Genomic DNA, 19123 nt, shown 5'->3' on the forward strand with positions numbered 1-19123 from the left:
TTATAATAATATAATTCTAATTTACATCACCAAACAAACACCTTTCATTCTAAAAAAAGCGCAACGAAATTACAAATTCAAATGACCGACGAAGCTGGAACTACGAAATAATCAGTACACAGAAGTATTTATTAAATTTTTCCACCACAACATACTTTCCGATGCGAAAACGTGAAATATCGAGTTTAAACCAGAGCTGTTCTCTGCTCTATCGAGACGGCAACACTCGGCCGGCGAGAAAACAACACAGTACACGTTTGACTACCAATGCGAAAGGACCGCGAAAAAAAAACGTAAAAATTTTCGAATTTTTCGAACGCGCGCGGCGAAGTCATTCCGTTGGGATAATTGAACAACAGTGGATGTACATATTGTTAGTTTTATTTTGTTCGCATTAATAAAAGTGGTGTTTTATATCTGTTTATGTCCAGTGAAAGTGTTGGTATATAAGTGAAAGTAGTAAGTCGGGTGAGTAGGGTCCTCGAAATCGAGTATAATATAAATCTGGTTAGATGCGGAGAAATGTTAGAGCGAAGATGCTTTGACCGTGTCCAGTGGCCTACATTGATTTATTGAGACCGTAGCTTTTGTTTTCTGTAATTATTCACAGCGTTAATTATAATTACGATGGTATTTTTTTCTTCACATTTTTTTTCTTTTATACTTCTTTTAGTGTCATAAAATCTAGGTCAAAAAGTAACCCAATTCAGCTTTCGTATAAGAAGGCAGGGATTAACGAACTATGGTCCCTACAAATTTATTTTGCTTCATTCACATCCATACATCTTGTCATACAGGAAAAAAGACGTGATTTTTTGTGTATATGTTTAGCACTCGTAATTAATTTTAAACATCAGTTAAAACTTAAGGAGCTCTTCATATTCTAATAGCTGATTAAAAATGACTAGAACCAGTAGCCTCTCTGGTTGAAATATGACCGTAATTTCAATAGTATTTTAGTTTTGTACACTCGCTCTCTATGTGAATTATAAGTATGCCAAATCGTACTCTTTTTACAATGTGCTTCAAAAGTTAAAAAGGTTTTACTTTTCTTCTGTTTAAAATATGTATTTTTATTTATAACATCACATTTATTATATCCGGAAGAGAAGGCAGATAAATGTATGAAATAATCACGACAGTTATACACCGTAAAGTGTAGGCAGAGGTGTATGAAATACACACACATTTAACTATATTATTAACAACGATAGTCCCATGTAATAGGGGGCGAGCTTGCCATATCCCGGGCACGTTATCAAACTCTGTGCTACTATTTAGCATATCCTACTAATATTATAAACACGAAATTTTGTGAGGATGGATGTATATGTTTGTTACTCTTTCACGCAAAAACCACACAGCAGATTTTATTGAAATTTAATATACATATAGTTTATAACTTAGAGTAACATACAGGATACTTTTCACCCCGAGAAATCTTTGCATGCAGACGACGCCGCGTGTGTAAGCTAATCTAATATAAATTAGAAAAGCTCTTTGCAGCTTGATATTGGACATTTGTTGAACAATTGTACATTTGATATTGTTGTGGTCTGTGGTTAGCAAATATCATAAGATTATTAGGCTAGAAGGAAAATATAGAATTGTGATAGCATATCTTACTAAAATTATAAATACGAAAGTGTATTTGGATCGATGTTTGTTATTCTTTAAAACAATACTTACGGAATAGATAAAAATGAAAATTGCCACAACGATAGCAATATAATCTGTAGACTTGTATCATTATTTTCAACCCGTTACTGTCCCACTGCTGGGCAAGGGTCTCCTTTGAACTAGGGAAAGGGGTTAGGCCTTGAGTTCACCACGTTGGTCAAGTGCGAGTTGGGGTATGCATACACTCAAGAAATGTATAAAACCATTTTTAGGCATACATGGTTTTCTTTTATCATAAAAATATGATTTTACGTAACATAAAACCTCGTGAGCAAAACCACGGGCCAAAGGCGAACGGCAGGTTTGTATGAAGAATTCGTACAGCTTATAAAATGTCATGTTTAGGTTTACTTTTTGTTTTAATTGGTAGCTAATATGATAGACAAGCTTATTTTAAAATTCTTATATTTTTAAAAGTTGGGAGGTAAAAGTTATGTCCATTTTTAGAAGCCCCGATAGTTCGCTAAATTGCTCAGATGCTGTCAAAACCACAATTCAAAACAACAGCAAATTGGCGGATGCGTAGACGTCAGACGAAAAGTGACGTCTCATGAGATTTTCTTTTTCTTTAGTTGTCAACAAATATAAGCCATGGACCAAAAATTATTATTTAAATAAACAAATACTTTCTAATTAATCCGGACTTCTAAAAATAATACTCCCAAATAAAAATAAGTGACTTAGTCCCCTTAATAAGTGGTACAAATTCTGTTACGAAACAACACAAACTTTAAGCTGTACGAAATCTGCCGATCTCCTTTAGTTATGAATATAAGAGATTGACACTTTTCTAATAGACATATCGAGACTACCATTGTTAATGGCGAAACGTGAGTGTATTATATACTCTGCCCGTATAACAATATAACAGGCATGATATTATCTATGTACATATACATTATGTATAGTTAACCGATTAATATAGTTCCCATATTTAATGATATATTAATTACATAGTGCTTTATGATACCATTGTGTAAAACTTTACTGTTATAACAAGAGACAAAGTAGGTACATACATCGTTTGTACATATAGTGCGTGGCAGACACGTCAACAGCATAGACACGTGCAGGTTCGATTCCCAGACAGAACAATCTGCACTATGTCACTATGATATTACAAACACGAAATTTTTTACGTTTTGGATAAATGATTGTTAATAAATTACGCTAAATCTAACGCTGCATTATCTATGCAATAAATAAAGTGACAACCTGTAAATCCTGAAAATTCTGTCAATATTCCTCCTAATAAACAAACCAATTTTCGTGTTCAAAAGAGCAGAAGTTTCCAAGAAAAGTAGTACACACATAACTTTTGAATGTCAAAGGTGCATTGCATTCGAACCCAAATTTCCTCATAGAAAGGTCAAAGGTAAAAACTAAAACATCCGATCGCTAGGAATAATACTATCACTATTTAAAGAAAGTATACCAACACAGAACAAAATAATATAAGACCTTAAAACCTGAAAGAATATTCAACTATACTTTTAAATAACTATCCTACTATTCCACTACCTTCAGTCCACGACACTGATCAACTTCTGGACTTTGCAATCCTTAAAGAACTGTTTTAAAAACTCCCAGACTTCTAAACTTTCATCACGATGTTTTCCTTCAACCTTAGAACAAGTGATAGTTATTTCAGATACATATCTACATAACTTTGAAAATTCTTTGGCATTTTGCCTAACGCGAATAGCGAATGCTTATATCAATCGGCTAACCCTGCTTTTTTACTTTAAAAAAAAGGTTTACAGAATTTAGCAACCCAGTAAAAAATTATGAAATAAGAAACGTAATAAAAAAAACAGACGATTTGGAAACCCCTTTTAAACTCGGTTAAAAATAAAAGTGCGCACCCACTCAAAATCCAAACCTCACGACCGTCGCTTAACTCAAAACGTTGAAACAAATAGTCTTTATCCGCTTACAACTTTCCCTTCATAATGTGTCTATAATAACAAAAGGATTTGAAAGTTTACACCGACTACCATATTGTAGAAGTTGTTCGTTGTTTTTGTAACGCACAGTCACCTACAAACGTGAGGAGCAGCCGCGCAGATCCATCTCTCAGGTTAAGCTACACTCGCCAAGGTCGGTCAGTGGATGGGTGACCACTTCTCAGAACCTCTTAATTACAAAATTTTATTTAAATACTTGAACAAAATTAGACAAAAATTATATAATTGAACATTTTAGTCACTGTCAAATGTATTATAGATTAATATGCATATTGAACATTTATAAAGATCTTACCAATTTGCGTTTTTTAGTTGCCTACCCCTATGAGAAGAGGGCGTGATTTTATGTATGTATGTAATATGTATGCTTCAGAATGTAAGGATTTAAAAGATTTAATTATATTTGCAACGACTTTTGAAGCCGACTGTACCTAATTAACATTAGAAATTAGTTATTACTCTCTTACTTTTACAATTAGGATTTTAGTTTCGCTTTTTATGACGTCACTAGCTCTAAATGCGTTTAATTTCACCCCTTATTTAAACCAATTAAGGGTACATAAAAAAAACCGTAGCCTATGTTTAATGCCAGGTCGTCAACTATCTCCATACCAAATTTTATCAAGATAAGTAGCGCTATTCTCTACAGTCCGGACTGTCGAGTATCGAGAGTTTAACATTTAAAATGTACTGCCAAAATAGTTACTAAGGTAGAGGCGCTAAAGATGTTCTTGTTAAATTTCTCGATAGCTAGCCGGTTGTCGGTAGTCGATAGTAGCAGAGAATCGAGCAATCGAGAATTATAAGTATGTATATGATGTCTTAAACCATGGATCACCAGGGGTGATATTATATATTATTATGATCTTATTTATATTTAAACTAGCTGACCCGCGCAACTTCGTTTGCGTGTATCCCGCTACTTCGACAAATACAGTCAACGCACCAACACATATTGGATACTAATTTTCAATTCACAATAACTTCTCTTTCCCTTAACCGCGTTTAAAATATTAAAATGTTTTTTGGTTTCTGTGACTCTTCTTTGATCGCCCCCCCTATCAGTTTTTGGAAAAAATATTTAAGTAATGTACAGATTTTTTTTTGTCTTATATGTATAGATCAAAGTCGTAGTACCTACTTTTTAATATTATTTATTTTTTATGTACCGTTTTTTTATTTATTTTTTTATGTACTTACCTACTTTTGTTATATATACATCTAACTATTATTTTCTTGTTTACTTTTTAAATTATTTACATTCTACATTTTATTACTTTTACTTATTTTTTATTTACATTTATTTTTAGAAGATTAACTTTGTCTACATTTTTTGAAATATAATATAAGGTATACATACATTTTCATTTTAACGATGAGAAAGGTTTCCCATATATTTAAAATTAAAGACTATCTACAATTAAAAACTACCTGTAGGTAGATATACATGTTATTTTTTTTTTATTTTCCTTTTATGTTTTTTTAGTTTTTTTTCTTTACCTTTTTTATGTATTAGATTGTACTTTATTTATGTAGGTACACTATCTATTTTAATTTTTGATTTAGTACTTTTTGTATCTTTTATATTCCTTATGGACTTTTTTTTACTTTTTATTTACTTAAAACAATTAATTTTTAGAAGATTAACGTTGTGTACCTACATTTTAAACTTATTTACTTTTTACATTTTTATTTTATCTTTACAACAATTATTATATTACAGAATGTCTTTATATACAACGTTCACAGCTTTTTTGTCATTAGACAATACAAACATGTTTTCTCGAGAGGTTACTCTTGAAAGAGCGACATACAGTTGGCCATGTGAAAAACAGTCAACGCTCAAATCTAAGCCTGCAACGTTGAAGGTTTGACCCTGTGCTTTATCGCTGCCCCCGCCGCCGCGGCCGGCCCGTACCGTGCCGCAATACTAATATCGTGATATCCCCTAAACTATATGTCTAAATAACACACTGTAAACTGCAAAAATAATCTAAATTAAATGCTCGTGATGATGAACTTACTTATTTTGATAAGGATATATGTATTATTGGTTATATCACCAGTTAAACATCACCCAACGAATTAAATGTTTTTTTAATACAGAAAAGTAGTTTTTGTGACTTAAATAAAAAAGCTAGATATATGTCATCGCGGACTTTTTTGTAGAACTAATAAAGACCAATGTTTTTGCTATACATTGTTCTTACTTGTATCCAACGGTATAAGCGGCGCACGCACAAATGCAATCTTCAATTAGATTTTTTTTCTGACTTCTTGGACATAAATCGCTATAACTCAGCTAATATAGTTTCAATGTATTTCAATTATATATAAAAACCTGTCGGAGAAAATACTCTTTCTATTAGTGAAAACCGCATCAAAATCCGTTGCGTAGTTTTAAAGTTTTATGCATACGAAGGGACTACAGACAAAATGGGCGACTTTGTTTTATACTATGTAGTGATATAAATATTATATAATCTCCCCCTCAGTACGCCACTTGATACGGTCCTGCGCCTGTCTTATCCACTGCAGCCCTACACATTCTACGTCCGACCATTTAGTTAGAGTTTTGCATTTATAATAATTCATATTATAAATGCGAAAGTCTGTCTTCCTGTTATGCTTTCACGGCTAGTTCTCTGCTATGATTTTTAATGAAATGAAGCTTGCTGATAGTTAAACACTCAAGTTTGGGATACCTTATTTTGTTCACCCGACATTTCGATCGAATTACATGGGCCGACTGATTTGACTGCCAAGCGTCGTCTCTTTGTGGCGTTAGACCCGTTGCATTATAATATTATGCGTACAAGTCGCGAGAGTTTAAAAATGTTTAAGACTCAAGGTCAAGTCTAGCGGGCTTATTATGTATCTCAGTTGTCAACTAGTAAACGTCAAATTGATAGCCACTATCCAATACATTGCAGCTTAGACGAAACATGTTAATCACTATAATCTAAGAGACAAAACAATGTAGGTACAGCATAGTGGCTTTCAAGTAGCTGTTAACTGAGATACGTGATAGCCACCTAGTTCATTATTTACGTAGATTCCGTGCAGATGATAATTAGTTCTAACACACATAACTTCCAAAAGTCATTGTTTTGTCTCGGGTATGAACTCTCGACCACTTGCTTAGTAAGTGCAAGCTTAGACCACTTGGCTATCACTGCTTTATCACCTTCATTAAAACTCCGGGACGTCTTTACAAAGACGGATGCGGAAACGAAGGCTTTAGTTTGGCGGAAGCTCCTTTACCACCCTAATTAGCAACATACTGAATAATAACACAAACAGGAATAAGGCTATTGTCTTTTTAAAGGAAGTTAAAATACTGCCATTATCGCGGAACCTCACAATGAGTAGTAATTAAAGAACAATTATTACATACATAGATACATAATATACCCGAAGGTGTAGGCAGAGGTGTATGAAATATATCCACGTTTCGCCATTGACAATGTTAGTCCAATGATTAAGGGATTAATAATATTTTAAGTGCAAAAGTTTGTACGGTTGAATTGACGTATGTATGTTTGTTACCCTTTCACGAATAAAGTTCTGAACGGATTTAACGAATTTTGGTACACTAATAGCTTATAACCTGGATTAACACATATTTTTTATCTCGGGAAATCCTTTCACGCAGACGAAGTCGCGGGCAGAAGCTAGTTCTAATATAAATTAGAAAGTACAAAGCACTTTTCCGGCCCGGGAAATCTATTGATATCTAATCGAACCTAAGACCACATGATCAGCAGTCGAAAACACTACCGACCGCGCCTTTGACACAACCTAGTATTAGGTACTTTACAATGACTAGCAATTAACAGAAAAATAATTAACAAAGTTAAATACAACTTCCGAATGAACGGATGAACGACTGAATGAATTTCTAAAACGAAATCAATCAATTAACGGAATAAGTCTGTGGTTTCTAAGACAGAGTGACAATTACTTAACGAAAGCGAACACGCGTGGCTAGTCTTGTATGTCACGACCTGGTGTGCGCCTCTCTATGTAGTATCTTAGTAACACGCATTTTACATACTATGTTGAACATAGACTTATTTTGAACATTATTTTTTGGTTTTGAGTTCAACCATGTTAATTTACGAAAAGATTCTATTTTTGAGTAAGACGACCTATAAAAAAGAGCAAAGACATCGCCTTGGATTAAACTAACATTACGAGAAGAGAACGTTAATAAAATCGATCCTTTTTGATTGCCACTCCCTCTTCTACGAAAAAGGTTTAGGAGAAACAGCCAAGTGCAGTAACGACCAATCAACATCCTTTAATTTTATGCAATTTGGTCACTTTGGCGTGTATCGTTTGACAAACTTACGATACTATACGAATAATCCGACAACTCATTAGAGAGCTTTGGCAAGCAGGATTTATATATAAACAATTTGGTGTATTTTCAGAATAAATTTGTATATAAACAATTTAGTGTACTTTCAGAATAACGGAGCTGTATCAAACACGCCACCGTCAGCTACATAAGCTTGCGGGTCATAGACGTTGCCGCGAACTATGTATACAAGACTCTCTTCTTAGTTGTTGGGCTACTACTCTGGCCTACTAAATGCATTCGTTTAAGAACATAAAACATAAATAAAAGAGTAAAAAAATATCCTATTGCCCCATGCCTCAACTATGCTTGTTAAGCTATACTCCGGTCTGATTCTCATTCTGTAATATCTGCGTTGACAGATAACATATTGCAACAGAGTGCCGGCACAGCTCGCGATATGTCAAACTATCACCGGCGCAGAGCAACGCAATGTCGGCGGTGAGCCATGCGCCACCATCATGGCAACACACACATTACAGGTACTTACTTATTTATTTAAAGTGTATACGTTTTCAACAAGGTAATTGGAAGGAAATACCTGAAAACAGAAACTTGGACTTTAAGTAGAGATGGATCGAAAACTGTCATAAAAACTACTGCAATATGATTTTGTTTACGGAAAAATATATGGTCACTAGTCTTTATTGTATAAATATAAAACTCTTCCGTTACTGGCTGACAGATGGACAAGCCGAAACAACTGAGCGTAATTGGGTATAAAGATTCTTTAGGAAATTTAGTAGAGGTCAGAAACAGGACATATGGAAATTCCATTCCCCGCGGGTGAAAGCTGGAGGGCTAGTCCCGTATAAAATTAGATCCTTTATATTAGATGGATATACGACGAACTCTTTACACTTATAAAGACATCGTAGCCAGTGGCGTTACCCGCTTAATAAAAGATCAGTGCGTTATACAATTTTTGGTGCCAAAAGTCGGACTTAGACTTAGATAAGCCATGTCACAGGCATTCGTTTGTACTTAATAACTTTGATACTAGGTTGACCACTAACCACGCGATAAAAAATCCAGTTTTTATCGTCTTTTTGTTTCTTTTCAGACAGAGGAGAGAGACAGATAAAGTGATAAGAAAGAGGAAGAGTACCTTGGGGATAAGATGGCGGGTCAGCGTGCTGATACCGCTCGTCTTACTACATGTCACGGGGCCAGCTAGTGCTGAGTGTATGTATCATTAACAATAATTACCTATTAGGTCGCGCGAAAAGTCTTTCTGCATTATAGTATGTATAAACTTGTAATAAAATCTCTTTGGTTTCAAGAATCACAAATGAGTACACGGTTCATTAGGTTTCTTTCACTGAGCTCGTGAGGTACCCAAATATCGAGCTTTTTTGTGTATAGAAACGATTTTATTACAAGTTCATACATACTATAATGCGAAAAGACTTTTTCCCCGACCTTATATATTAGTATTCATATATCATATTGATAGAAAAATCTCGCAAATCTATACTAATATTATAAAGCTGAAGAGTTTGTTTGTTCGATTGTTTGTTTGTTTGAACGCGCTAATCTCAGGAACTACTGGTCCGATTTGAAAAATTCTTTCACTGTTAGATAGCTCATTTATCGAGGAAGGCTATACATATATCATCACGGAGTAGCAACGAAAAATGTTACAAAAACGGGGAAAATTATGACCCATTTTCTCTTACGTGACGCAAGCGAAGTTGCGCGGGTCAGCTAGTACTTTACATAACTGTATGAAATGATCTACATTTTCATCACAGCATATCGCGTGATTGACACGTCAATTTTGGCCAGTAAGTCATATAAACGGTACTGTTATTTATACCGTTGTGCTCAAACGGTATTGGTATAAATGCACTTGAAATTATTTCATATCTTCACTTACCACGGTAGCCCAAAATTTCACTTGGCCATGACTGACTCGAGATCTAACCCCACTCTGGTTAGAGGAAGAGATCTTTGCCCAGCAGTGGGACAGTAATTTACTTATTTACAACCTACTATTTCAACTGTACCGAGGTACAGTTAAAATAGTAAGTAGTTATTCTAATAACTGCCGTGTAAACTCTGATGAGTTATATGGTATTTTGTCTTTTACACTCATATACAGTTTCAAAATAGATTAAAATTGATAAAGAGTGTAAGAGCTCACACGACATTTATTAGTAAGACTGTACGACTTTAAAATCTTGAGACCAACACATTAATAACGATACCTCAACCGTTTAAAGTTTCCAACGTATTTTCAGTTTAAAAAAATAGTCACCTTAACTTCTAGAGCTTCAAAAAATAGTCTACGATGATTTATTCTTAAACCAAAGAATGAATTATAAAAAAATCCACAAACAGACGCAATAATGTATATTCTTCTATCTTCTTTCAGCACTCACAAGTCGCATGCTAGCGTCCCTCCTCGGCTACCCATCGACTTGCAACCTCGGCACAGAGGTGCGGCCTTGTACCCTTACACTGACCTGCTGGTTCAAGGGTGGCTCCAGGGTCAGGGGCTGTGGCGGCAGCTGGCTGTTCTCATGCTGTGCATCTGAGCCTAATAGGAGTGAGGTGTTGGATAATAGGTAAGATAGGCTTTTGATTGGTAGTGTTTATTGTGCAGTGGTTATTATAGTGACTATAGTACTGAGTGCAGGGTTCGATTTTCATACAAAATATTATTTGTTTAACCCGTAAACTTTTTTTATGGGATTAAAATTGTAATTCCGTTATTTTCTTGCTAGCTTTTGTAATAGTGTTCTATGCTTCTTTCCGATAATGGTAGGTTTAGTACCAAATTGTAGCAACTATTTATGATCCACATTAGACATGAATTAGTAAAAAGAACTCAGAAATTGTGTTTGAACCACCTATTAGCCAGTTTTCTTTGGTCAACATTAAAAAATAAAATATATCTTGCCTTCATCCAAAAATAATTAAAATAAATGTTCCTTACTTCCAGTATACCGTCATCAGACTGGAAGTACAAAGTGGTACCACCAAAGCTTCGTCAAGTGCCGCAGCGCAGTGTGGTACCAGCCAATGTGTTCAGGAGAAGAGCTGATGATGACTCTGCACAGGTAAAGAACAACTCTGCACATCTAAAGACACTCATAACACACATTTTTTTCACATAGAGGTGGCTCCTGGGGCTCGATTAAGCTGGCAGCAAGTCCCGGCTGTCATTTTCTAAGATCTTTGACAGTCGTAAACAGTAGTCAGAAGCTTGAAAGTCTGAAAAGCAGTCTTACTGAGGGGTATCGTGTTATAACCCCGGATAATGGGTTGTGGAGGTCCTAGACAGCCAGCACCATGTAAAATACTGGAATTCAGCTGCATTCGAAGTGACTGGAAGACAGCTCTATTATTACTCTATATGGGCACACAGCTTATAGCCCGAATTAACACAAGCGATACATATTTTATTTTTATGCAATATTTATGCGATTTTTACCGTCGCGAGCAGAAGGTAGTCTAAATATAAATGAAGAGTCTATTTTTCCAGGTGGAATGCGGTCTGCCCTCCTCCAAGATAATTCAGAAGCGTATCATCGGAGGTCGGGAGGCGAGGTTCGCGGAGTTCCCCTGGCAGGCTCATGTCAGAATATCTGAGTTCCAGTGCGGAGGAGTACTGGGTAAGTAACCTAGAAACTGAAATCCTAACTTTAAAAAGATCACCAATATGGTATTGGCTGTATTATAAAACTATTCTCGGGTACTGATGAAACAAATCGGGGTCTTAACAAATTATTTCAGGTGGAATCGGGAAACATCTTGATGTCAAGCTAGGGCTTAAGCAAAATATCACTCTTAAGGGTTCCAAAAAACATTCAACCAATTTAAATAATAAGGAATCCCTTCGTCAAACCAAAGTCTTGTGCTGTCATTTTTAAAGCATCGAGTAGCTAATTGAACTCATTACTGAAACAACCATCATAAAAACCAATTCCTATAATCATCCTGGATTTATTATTACAAGCTCAAAAACTCCTCATATCTTTAAAACATACGCTAATAAAGTCATCGTATTCCAGTATCCCGCTGGTTCGTGGCGACGGCAGCCCACTGCGTGTCTCGCGCCAGACCACGAGACATTGCAGTATGGCTCGGAGCCCTGGACACCAGCGCTGGAGCACATACTGCTAGGAAACTTGGGTAAGTACCATAATTAGATACTACAGGCCTTATAATCGATGACCGAGAGAAAGCTATCAGAATAAGTTACCTAGTTTAAAAAATAACTCGCTAACGGTCCCGAGGTAGACTTTAGATGGTTATAAAAAGAAATGAACAATAACAGCATTATTAAATTTCCACCTACAGCTAGGTACAGAATTTTATCTGAGAAAGACTTCCACGACTAAGCGACTGACACTTTCACGAGGGTAGATAAACACCCCCGAACCGAGGCTTTCTCAAAAATCACTTTCCTACTTAAGATTAACACGCAAACAAAGTCCAACCAATTAACGATTTAAAACTGTCGCGACTTGTACACATATTATTATAATGTAACGGGTCTTAATTCGATCGAAACGTCGGGTGAACAAATAAGGTATTCTAACCTTTAATTTTCAATCGCGATAAAAACCAGCCAATCTTTATTCTTTCACAGTGTCGTCCAAAAGATCCTGCACCCACTCTTCCAATTCCGTATGACTCAACCGGACCGCTACGACATCGCGCTCCTCAAGCTCTCCCGCCCCATCACCTACACCACCCACATCCTCCCCATATGCCTCCCTGAGAGGGATATGGAGCTCCGTGGGAGGGCCGGAGTGATCGCCGGGTGGGGCAAGACTGACGCTAGCACGGGACATACCGGGACTAATCTGTTGAGGTCCGCTACTGTGCCTATATTGAGTAAGTTGGATATTTCAATCGTTATTTTACTATCATTAAGTCTTAATTTTGCTGAAGCAGTTCTGATGACTAAACTGTCAGTAGTAAACAGTTTTGGTTAAAAGGTTTTCTTATGTTTTCTTATTCTATCCTACTAATATTATAGAGGTAAATGCAAAAGTTTGTGAGAATGTATGTGTACATATGTATGGATGTTTGTTACTCTTTCACGCAAATACTACCTACTGGGTTACTTGAGTTTATTTGTTTCTAACACTCCCGGGTTTGTTTAGTAACTCACAACGCCTGGTATCTTTAAAAAGGAGCTATTTCATTCTGTTTTACTTTCCAGGTACAGAACAATGTATCAACTGGCACAGAAGCAAACAGATTTCTGTAGAGATACACTCTGAGATGATCTGCGCTGGACACTCGGACGGACATCAAGATGCTTGTTTAGGTAATGACTACTAATATTATTATTAATGTGAAAGTTTGTACTGACTTGTATGTTTGTAACTCTGTCACGCTAAAACTACTGGACGGATTTTAATAAAATTTAGCAAACCCAGTGTGGGACATAGGCTACAAAATCAACTCTTATACTTCTATAACAGGGGACGAAAGCGATGATCTCGAATGACGTCCGAGCTAGTGGTAGATTCTGTAATTGTAACGACTATCATAAGTGTCAATATTTGACCTAAATGAATAAATGATTTGATTTTGATTGATTTTGACTGACAACAAGTCTTTTTCACATTTATCCTATCGTTAGAACTTAACATCCAGCTGATTTCTAACCAAATGGCGACCGGTACTATTATTCTGGAAGCCTGGAAGGAAACCCGTGCCCAAAAGTTGCGTTAAAAAAACGTAGTCTTCAGGAACTATTGGAATTGCTATAGCAGTGACAGACTTCTTAAAATATCTCCGCTCTTCACAGGTGACTCTGGCGGTCCTCTCATAGTGCTCGACAACGGCCGCTACTACCTAGTTGGCATCACATCAGCAGGCTTCGGCTGCGGAGTAGACCATCAGCCCGGCATCTACCACAACGTGAAGGTCACCAGCTCCTGGATAAGAGGAGTCATATCACCTGTTATGAATTATATTGACTTTTAGCACAGTCAAGAGTTAAGCAGGCTGTAAAAATATATGGCAAATACGGCATGTATTTGAGAAGAAAGCTTATGCTGAATAATTTCATTGTGGGATAAGGACAAGATATATAAGAAAACAGTTAACCAAGAAGAATATATCTGCGAATAATAAGTACTGGTGCGTTTGCCTCCTATGCAAGTGGTTGGATAGAAAATTAAGGCAACACACCAATGACTCTTCGAAGTTATGTGTGTTATAAATAATTTTCACGAGCTATAACGGTGAAAGAAAACATCGTGCATATTGCATGTCTGAGAGTTGTTTAGACCAGTTCTTGCAGGTATGCAAGTTCTTAACACAGGTGCTTAGCCAACGTGTTGGACTCGAGGCTTCTATTGATAAAGGACAAGACCTTCTCCCGGTAGAGGGACATAAATGGCTTAAATTTGAATAGCCTAGTACAATGTACATACTCTTAATTAATATGAACAAAAGTAATTACATGTACAAATTTGAAAACCTCGTTGTGATGCGATGATGTCCCATTTCTTACAAAACTAGTATTAATTGAAAAACTACGCCTTCTTTTTTAGATTTTTGCTTGCAATTAATACGCTACAAATGTAAGCTTTGCACAAATATTTATTTTTTAGATAATACTAGAATAAATGTGTACAAAAATGTACAAAGAAATGCTAGGTATAAAAAAATTTGTTAAGAGATATTTCGAATTTACGCGATTAGGTGGGATGGTCCAACAATAAGGCAGACTGTTATTTTAATCTAAAGGTACCGTAAAACGGGGTGAATAGAAACAATTTTCAACTTTGTCCTAAAAATTTGTAGCGAATAACTTGTTATTTTTATTGTCAGGTTGTTTTATATCATGTCCGGCGCCATGAAGAAAGAGTTAAAACCATATTTGTCCAAAAATATGCATAGTTTTACGATATTTCATTAAAAAAATGGTCAATTTCTATTCACCCAGCGATAGGGGTGAATCGAAACGACCAAAGGGGTGAATGGAAAAATTGTGTTTTAAAACGTTTTTTCAGTTAACAATATTGTATTTTTATAGATAAATATACACCTAAAGAGATAAACACTCCAAACAACTCATTAGAAAAGAAATTCCACTTTAAATCCAAAGTTTTGAAAAAAATGTATGGACCATTAAGGCATTCGAGGACGGTTGACTTTGAAGCAATTTTTTGGGTATAAATATCAATTTAAACATTTAAACAATTATGACACCGCAGAGAAGTAATATCGACGTGTAATCATTTCAAATTTGAACAAAATTCTTAAACGAGGAGTACTCAAACATTGGGCTTGAAAACTTTCCTGATTTTTTTTCTATTCACCCCGCGAATTCTATTCACCCCGTTTTACGGTATGCTGTTTCAATTTAATGGTAACACCGTACATTTCAGTTTCTTTGTTAAGACCTTCCAAATCTCTAAGCAAGAATAGAATAAGGCACACCTTTTTGTAAGAAATCGTTCCATTTGGTTTAATGCTCTACTCTTAATTTTAAACTTATTTAGATGTTAATGCAATCGCGTTTTGTGAATATAATTTTACTTGCCATTTCCTTGCGTTTTGTGTATAATGAAATTCATAATCTCTTGATTTGATCTCCCTTTTATAATTTATTTATTGTTTTAGATGTTAATGTGCAATCGTTTAATAAAAGATGTCAAAAATTACTTCTGCCTTTTATTTTATGTAGGGTCAAGTAGGCAACACTGACTCGGATTTTTTCGGATGCTGAAATTATCATTATAAAATTAAAGTAGCGAGCTGAATTTCACACCCGTTATACTTGGGTTATTAAACTATCTTCCTGCATTATCACTTTTCCAATAAAGACATAATTAAAGTTGTTACAGAATGTTTTTAAAAAAGTAGGAAATGAGCCACTGTGTACTGGTACTGGTCTTCATTGACTCAACCCTGTAGTGCACAGTGACTCTAACAGTACAGAGAGGCTCATGATATAAATATTCAACAGTGACCCAAACAGTACACAGTGACTCATTTAAATATTCAATTAAAACTATTATTTATTTTCAGTTATATGTCTTAATTAAAGCCATACATTAAACAAAAGTGATAGTATCAAATAAAACGTAATGTATATGTCTATTTAATTGTACTTACTGTACAGTGTACACAGTGACTCATGAGCCACTGTAGACTTCTCAAATTTGAGTCAGTGAACACGCCATCGCCATTTTTCATTAAATGACGCACCAATCTCACATTGTTTATCGAATTGTAAGCTAATCTATGCCGCTGTCTAGTGCCTTAACGGCACTATCAATAAAAAATGTAACAAACAATAAATCTTAGGACTTTAACTAATAAAATCTCATATAATTTACCTTGCAAAGTAATTTTTGAAGCACCGAAGCACAAAACTATCTGCATCACTTTCATGCGGCGCCAGAGATGGCGGATGATTGGTTTGTACGTGTTCGGGTGTCGAAGGCTTGCGATTCGTGAAAGAGATGAATAGATATTGTTGTTCTTTCTAGGAAATCTACGCATGAGTCATAGTACCCGACTGAGCCATTGATCCCTACTTGACCCTACCGTTTCAAGCTAGCTTTGTTATTCCTAAGCTAAAAATGTACATTGATTATTATATTCGAGTTTATGACTTCTTTAGTCTACACTAGCGCATAGCGCTCTCTGCTTGGTATCTTTGTCAGTCAGATATCGTTTACACAGAAAGTACAGCAGCACTAACAAAACGCTTCTATCAAGGCGCGTTCCAGTTTTGATTAGTAACTTTTTAACAATTGACCATTTGGTGTCTCTTTTTTTCTAATTGCAATAATAACGTTCTGTCTCTGTTTCACAAGTGACATTTGATAAAAACATCTGATTCAACATTATAATAAATTGACAATTTGTTTTGATGGCAATTTAATAAATTTACTATCAAAATGCCTCTTATTTTAATTTGTGGTACACCAGTGAGTGGTAAAACATCTAGAGCGAACGAATTAAGAGATTTCTTATTGAATAAACACAGTAAAAAAGTAGAAATCGTATCGGAAGATGAGGCCATTACAAAGTTAGGTTATGACAAAAACACTTGTTATTTGGACTCACAGAAAGAAAAAAGGATCAGAGGATACTTAAAATCGGAGGTTTTAAGGCTTATTGGCAAGGACAATGTTGTTATATTAGATGGGAGTAACTATATAAAAGGTAAGACGGTATTTCTGCTTGGTGCTGTCAACTGTAAATATTGACATGATTTTAACATATTGATGTGTTGAAACATAAAATTACCGTACTCTCATAAGCGAAAGAAATTATCTAGATCGATAATCACACATATCTAGAAATTATTCATACTTAAAAAGGTCCTTAAAATTTAAGATAATTTTCACAAAATCACTTTTATCCTTCACTATATCCAATATTGCACATGTTTAAATTCGACACATATTCCTACATTTTACATAAGGGACGAATAAAAACAAAAATCTAAACCAGTACCTTATAATTTTCATTATTAGCAAACAACACAATCTCTATGTTCCCAGGCTACCGTTACGAGTTATACTGTGCATCAAAGGCATCAAAGTCCACACAATGTACAGTGTACACTATCAGGAATCACGATGAAGCATGGCAGGACAATATAAAAAGACAGAAGAACAGTACAGAGAGTGACGGACAGGACAGTGTACAGAATGTGGCTTATACTGAGGAAGTGTTTAATGCATTGACTAGGCTTAGGTAAGATATGAATTGTGATAAAATTTGTTACTAGATACTAATAAATTAATATGTTCACTGCCCAGTGGATTTTAGTAGCACCTAGTTGCATTATGAAACGCACAGACGCATCAGAGTCAGCGAATGTGTTAAAGTATTTAACTTGCTACTGTACATTTCACTGATATGCAAGGGCAAGCAACCTAGTGAGTTTTAAAGCCAAGGGTTGGAATGTTTGCAATATTTAAGAACTGATTAATGTGTTTCAGACAGAAGATATCTCACTGTTTTTTATGAATTGTGATGTGTTATAGTTTTGCCCATAAAGCTTCTTCGTTCCATGAACTACATCAAAATGAATAATAACAAAGAAATAATTTTCCTGGGAAAGAAGTGGTTAATCTACATTGTAATCTATATGCTGATTTTAAGCCCAAAATTAATACAGTCTGCATCAAAATGTTACAAACAACACAAGTAAGTATTAATGTTTCCAGGTTTGAAGAGCCTAACTCCAACAACCGCTGGGACAGTCCTTTATTCACAGTGCAACCAACAGATGAACTGAACTTAGACGATGTGTACAAAGTGCTGTTTGAGAAGAAACCACCTCCCCCTAATATGAGTACACAAAATGTAAGTAAACCTATATCTTTAGTAAGGAACTTAGTTGTTCCAACCAGAAAAATCATCAGGAATAAATAATATACAAACCAACCAGATTTGGAAGGAAAGAGGGGAGGCCTTTGCCCAGCAGTGGGACACATAAGGGGCTAATAAAAAAACCAACCTCCCAGAAAAATCAATCTCTTGTCTCAAAGTTTGACAACAACTTTTTTCAGTACTTAATGACTAACTAATGTAACTCTTATTGGTAAACAATTTAATTGATTAAATTTCCTCCCAAAAAATCTTGCACAAAGCCATTTAGTCCATTGAAATGTTCCTTTTTAAGACTTAGCTTGCGTTTTTCATAGGATTTTTTTAAAGAATTAGGGTCAAAGAACATCTGTGGCAACCCCACAAACCTACTGACACCCCCACATTAAAAGAAATTAAAATGCATCCTATGAAAAACTCAACCCTAAATGTAACTTTTCAATTAACTTACATAATTTTATTCTCCTTCCAGCCACCGCTAACATCAACAAATTTCCTCTACGAGCTCGACAAAGTGACTCAATCAATATCAAAACAGATACTCGATGCTAAGCAACTCTCTCTAGACGGTGAGATCAAGTTCCCCGACTACCCGGGCTGTGTGCTCGAAGCTGGCTACATTCAGTTTGTAAACCCACAGAAACTGTTGAAATTGAGAAGACAATTCTTAACGTATGCTAAAATGAACCATTCTAATGCAGATACTAATAAAATAGGAAGGTACTTTATACAGTATTTGAATAAAACGTTGACAGATTGAGTTTGGTTTTTAATTTACATAGAT

At 35.4% G+C, this 19123-nt stretch overlaps 2 protein-coding genes across 3 annotated transcripts; both read left to right on the forward strand.

Moving 5' to 3' along the window:
- The first annotated feature begins 206 nt into the window (after nt 1–206).
- LOC142984628 (trypsin-4) lies at nt 207–15650 on the forward strand. 2 transcript variants are annotated; one of them, XM_076132374.1, is made up of 10 exons: nt 207–468; nt 8373–8492; nt 9074–9195; nt 10388–10580; nt 10958–11075; nt 11501–11630; nt 12030–12150; nt 12611–12858; nt 13190–13297; nt 13784–15650. In XM_076132374.1, exons 2-10 carry the CDS (start codon nt 8443–8445, stop codon nt 13960–13962), a joined length of 1269 nt encoding a protein of 422 aa, XP_075988489.1. In that variant the 5' UTR covers nt 207–468; nt 8373–8442; the 3' UTR covers nt 13963–15650. The 2 variants fall into 2 exon arrangements, with proteins under 2 accessions (XP_075988489.1, XP_075988490.1); XM_076132375.1 differs by having other exon boundaries at nt 209–373.
- Nucleotides 15651–16834: 1184 nt separating this feature from the next.
- Nucleotides 16835–19099, forward strand: LOC142984508 (protein KTI12 homolog). Its single transcript, XM_076132188.1, has 4 exons — nt 16835–17163; nt 17505–17700; nt 18177–18315; nt 18812–19099. Exons 1-4 carry the CDS (start codon nt 16896–16898, stop codon nt 19097–19099), a joined length of 891 nt encoding a protein of 296 aa, XP_075988303.1. The 5' UTR covers nt 16835–16895.
- The last annotated feature ends 24 nt before the right edge of the window (nt 19100–19123 follow it).

Source organism: Anticarsia gemmatalis, chromosome 27, assembly GCF_050436995.1.
Source record: "Anticarsia gemmatalis isolate Benzon Research Colony breed Stoneville strain chromosome 27, ilAntGemm2 primary, whole genome shotgun sequence".
Classification (NCBI taxonomy): Eukaryota; Metazoa; Arthropoda; class Insecta; order Lepidoptera; family Erebidae; genus Anticarsia; species Anticarsia gemmatalis.

Excerpts from the sequence above, each read along its gene's own strand:
- LOC142984628 (XM_076132374.1), top strand. The coding sequence starts at position 8,443 with ATGTCGGCGGTGAGCCATGCGCCACCATCATGGCAACACACACATTAC. Across the intron at positions 9,196-10,387 it reads GGGGCCAGCTAGTGCTGAGT|CACTCACAAGTCGCATGCTA; the intron begins GTATGTATCATT and ends ATCTTCTTTCAG. Across the intron at positions 11,076-11,500 it reads CTGATGATGACTCTGCACAG|GTGGAATGCGGTCTGCCCTC; the intron begins GTAAAGAACAAC and ends CTATTTTTCCAG.
- LOC142984508 (XM_076132188.1), top strand. The coding sequence starts at position 16,896 with ATGCCTCTTATTTTAATTTGTGGTACACCAGTGAGTGGTAAAACATCT. Across the intron at positions 17,164-17,504 it reads TGGGAGTAACTATATAAAAG|GCTACCGTTACGAGTTATAC; the intron begins GTAAGACGGTAT and ends CTATGTTCCCAG. Across the intron at positions 18,316-18,811 it reads CTAATATGAGTACACAAAAT|CCACCGCTAACATCAACAAA; the intron begins GTAAGTAAACCT and ends TTCTCCTTCCAG.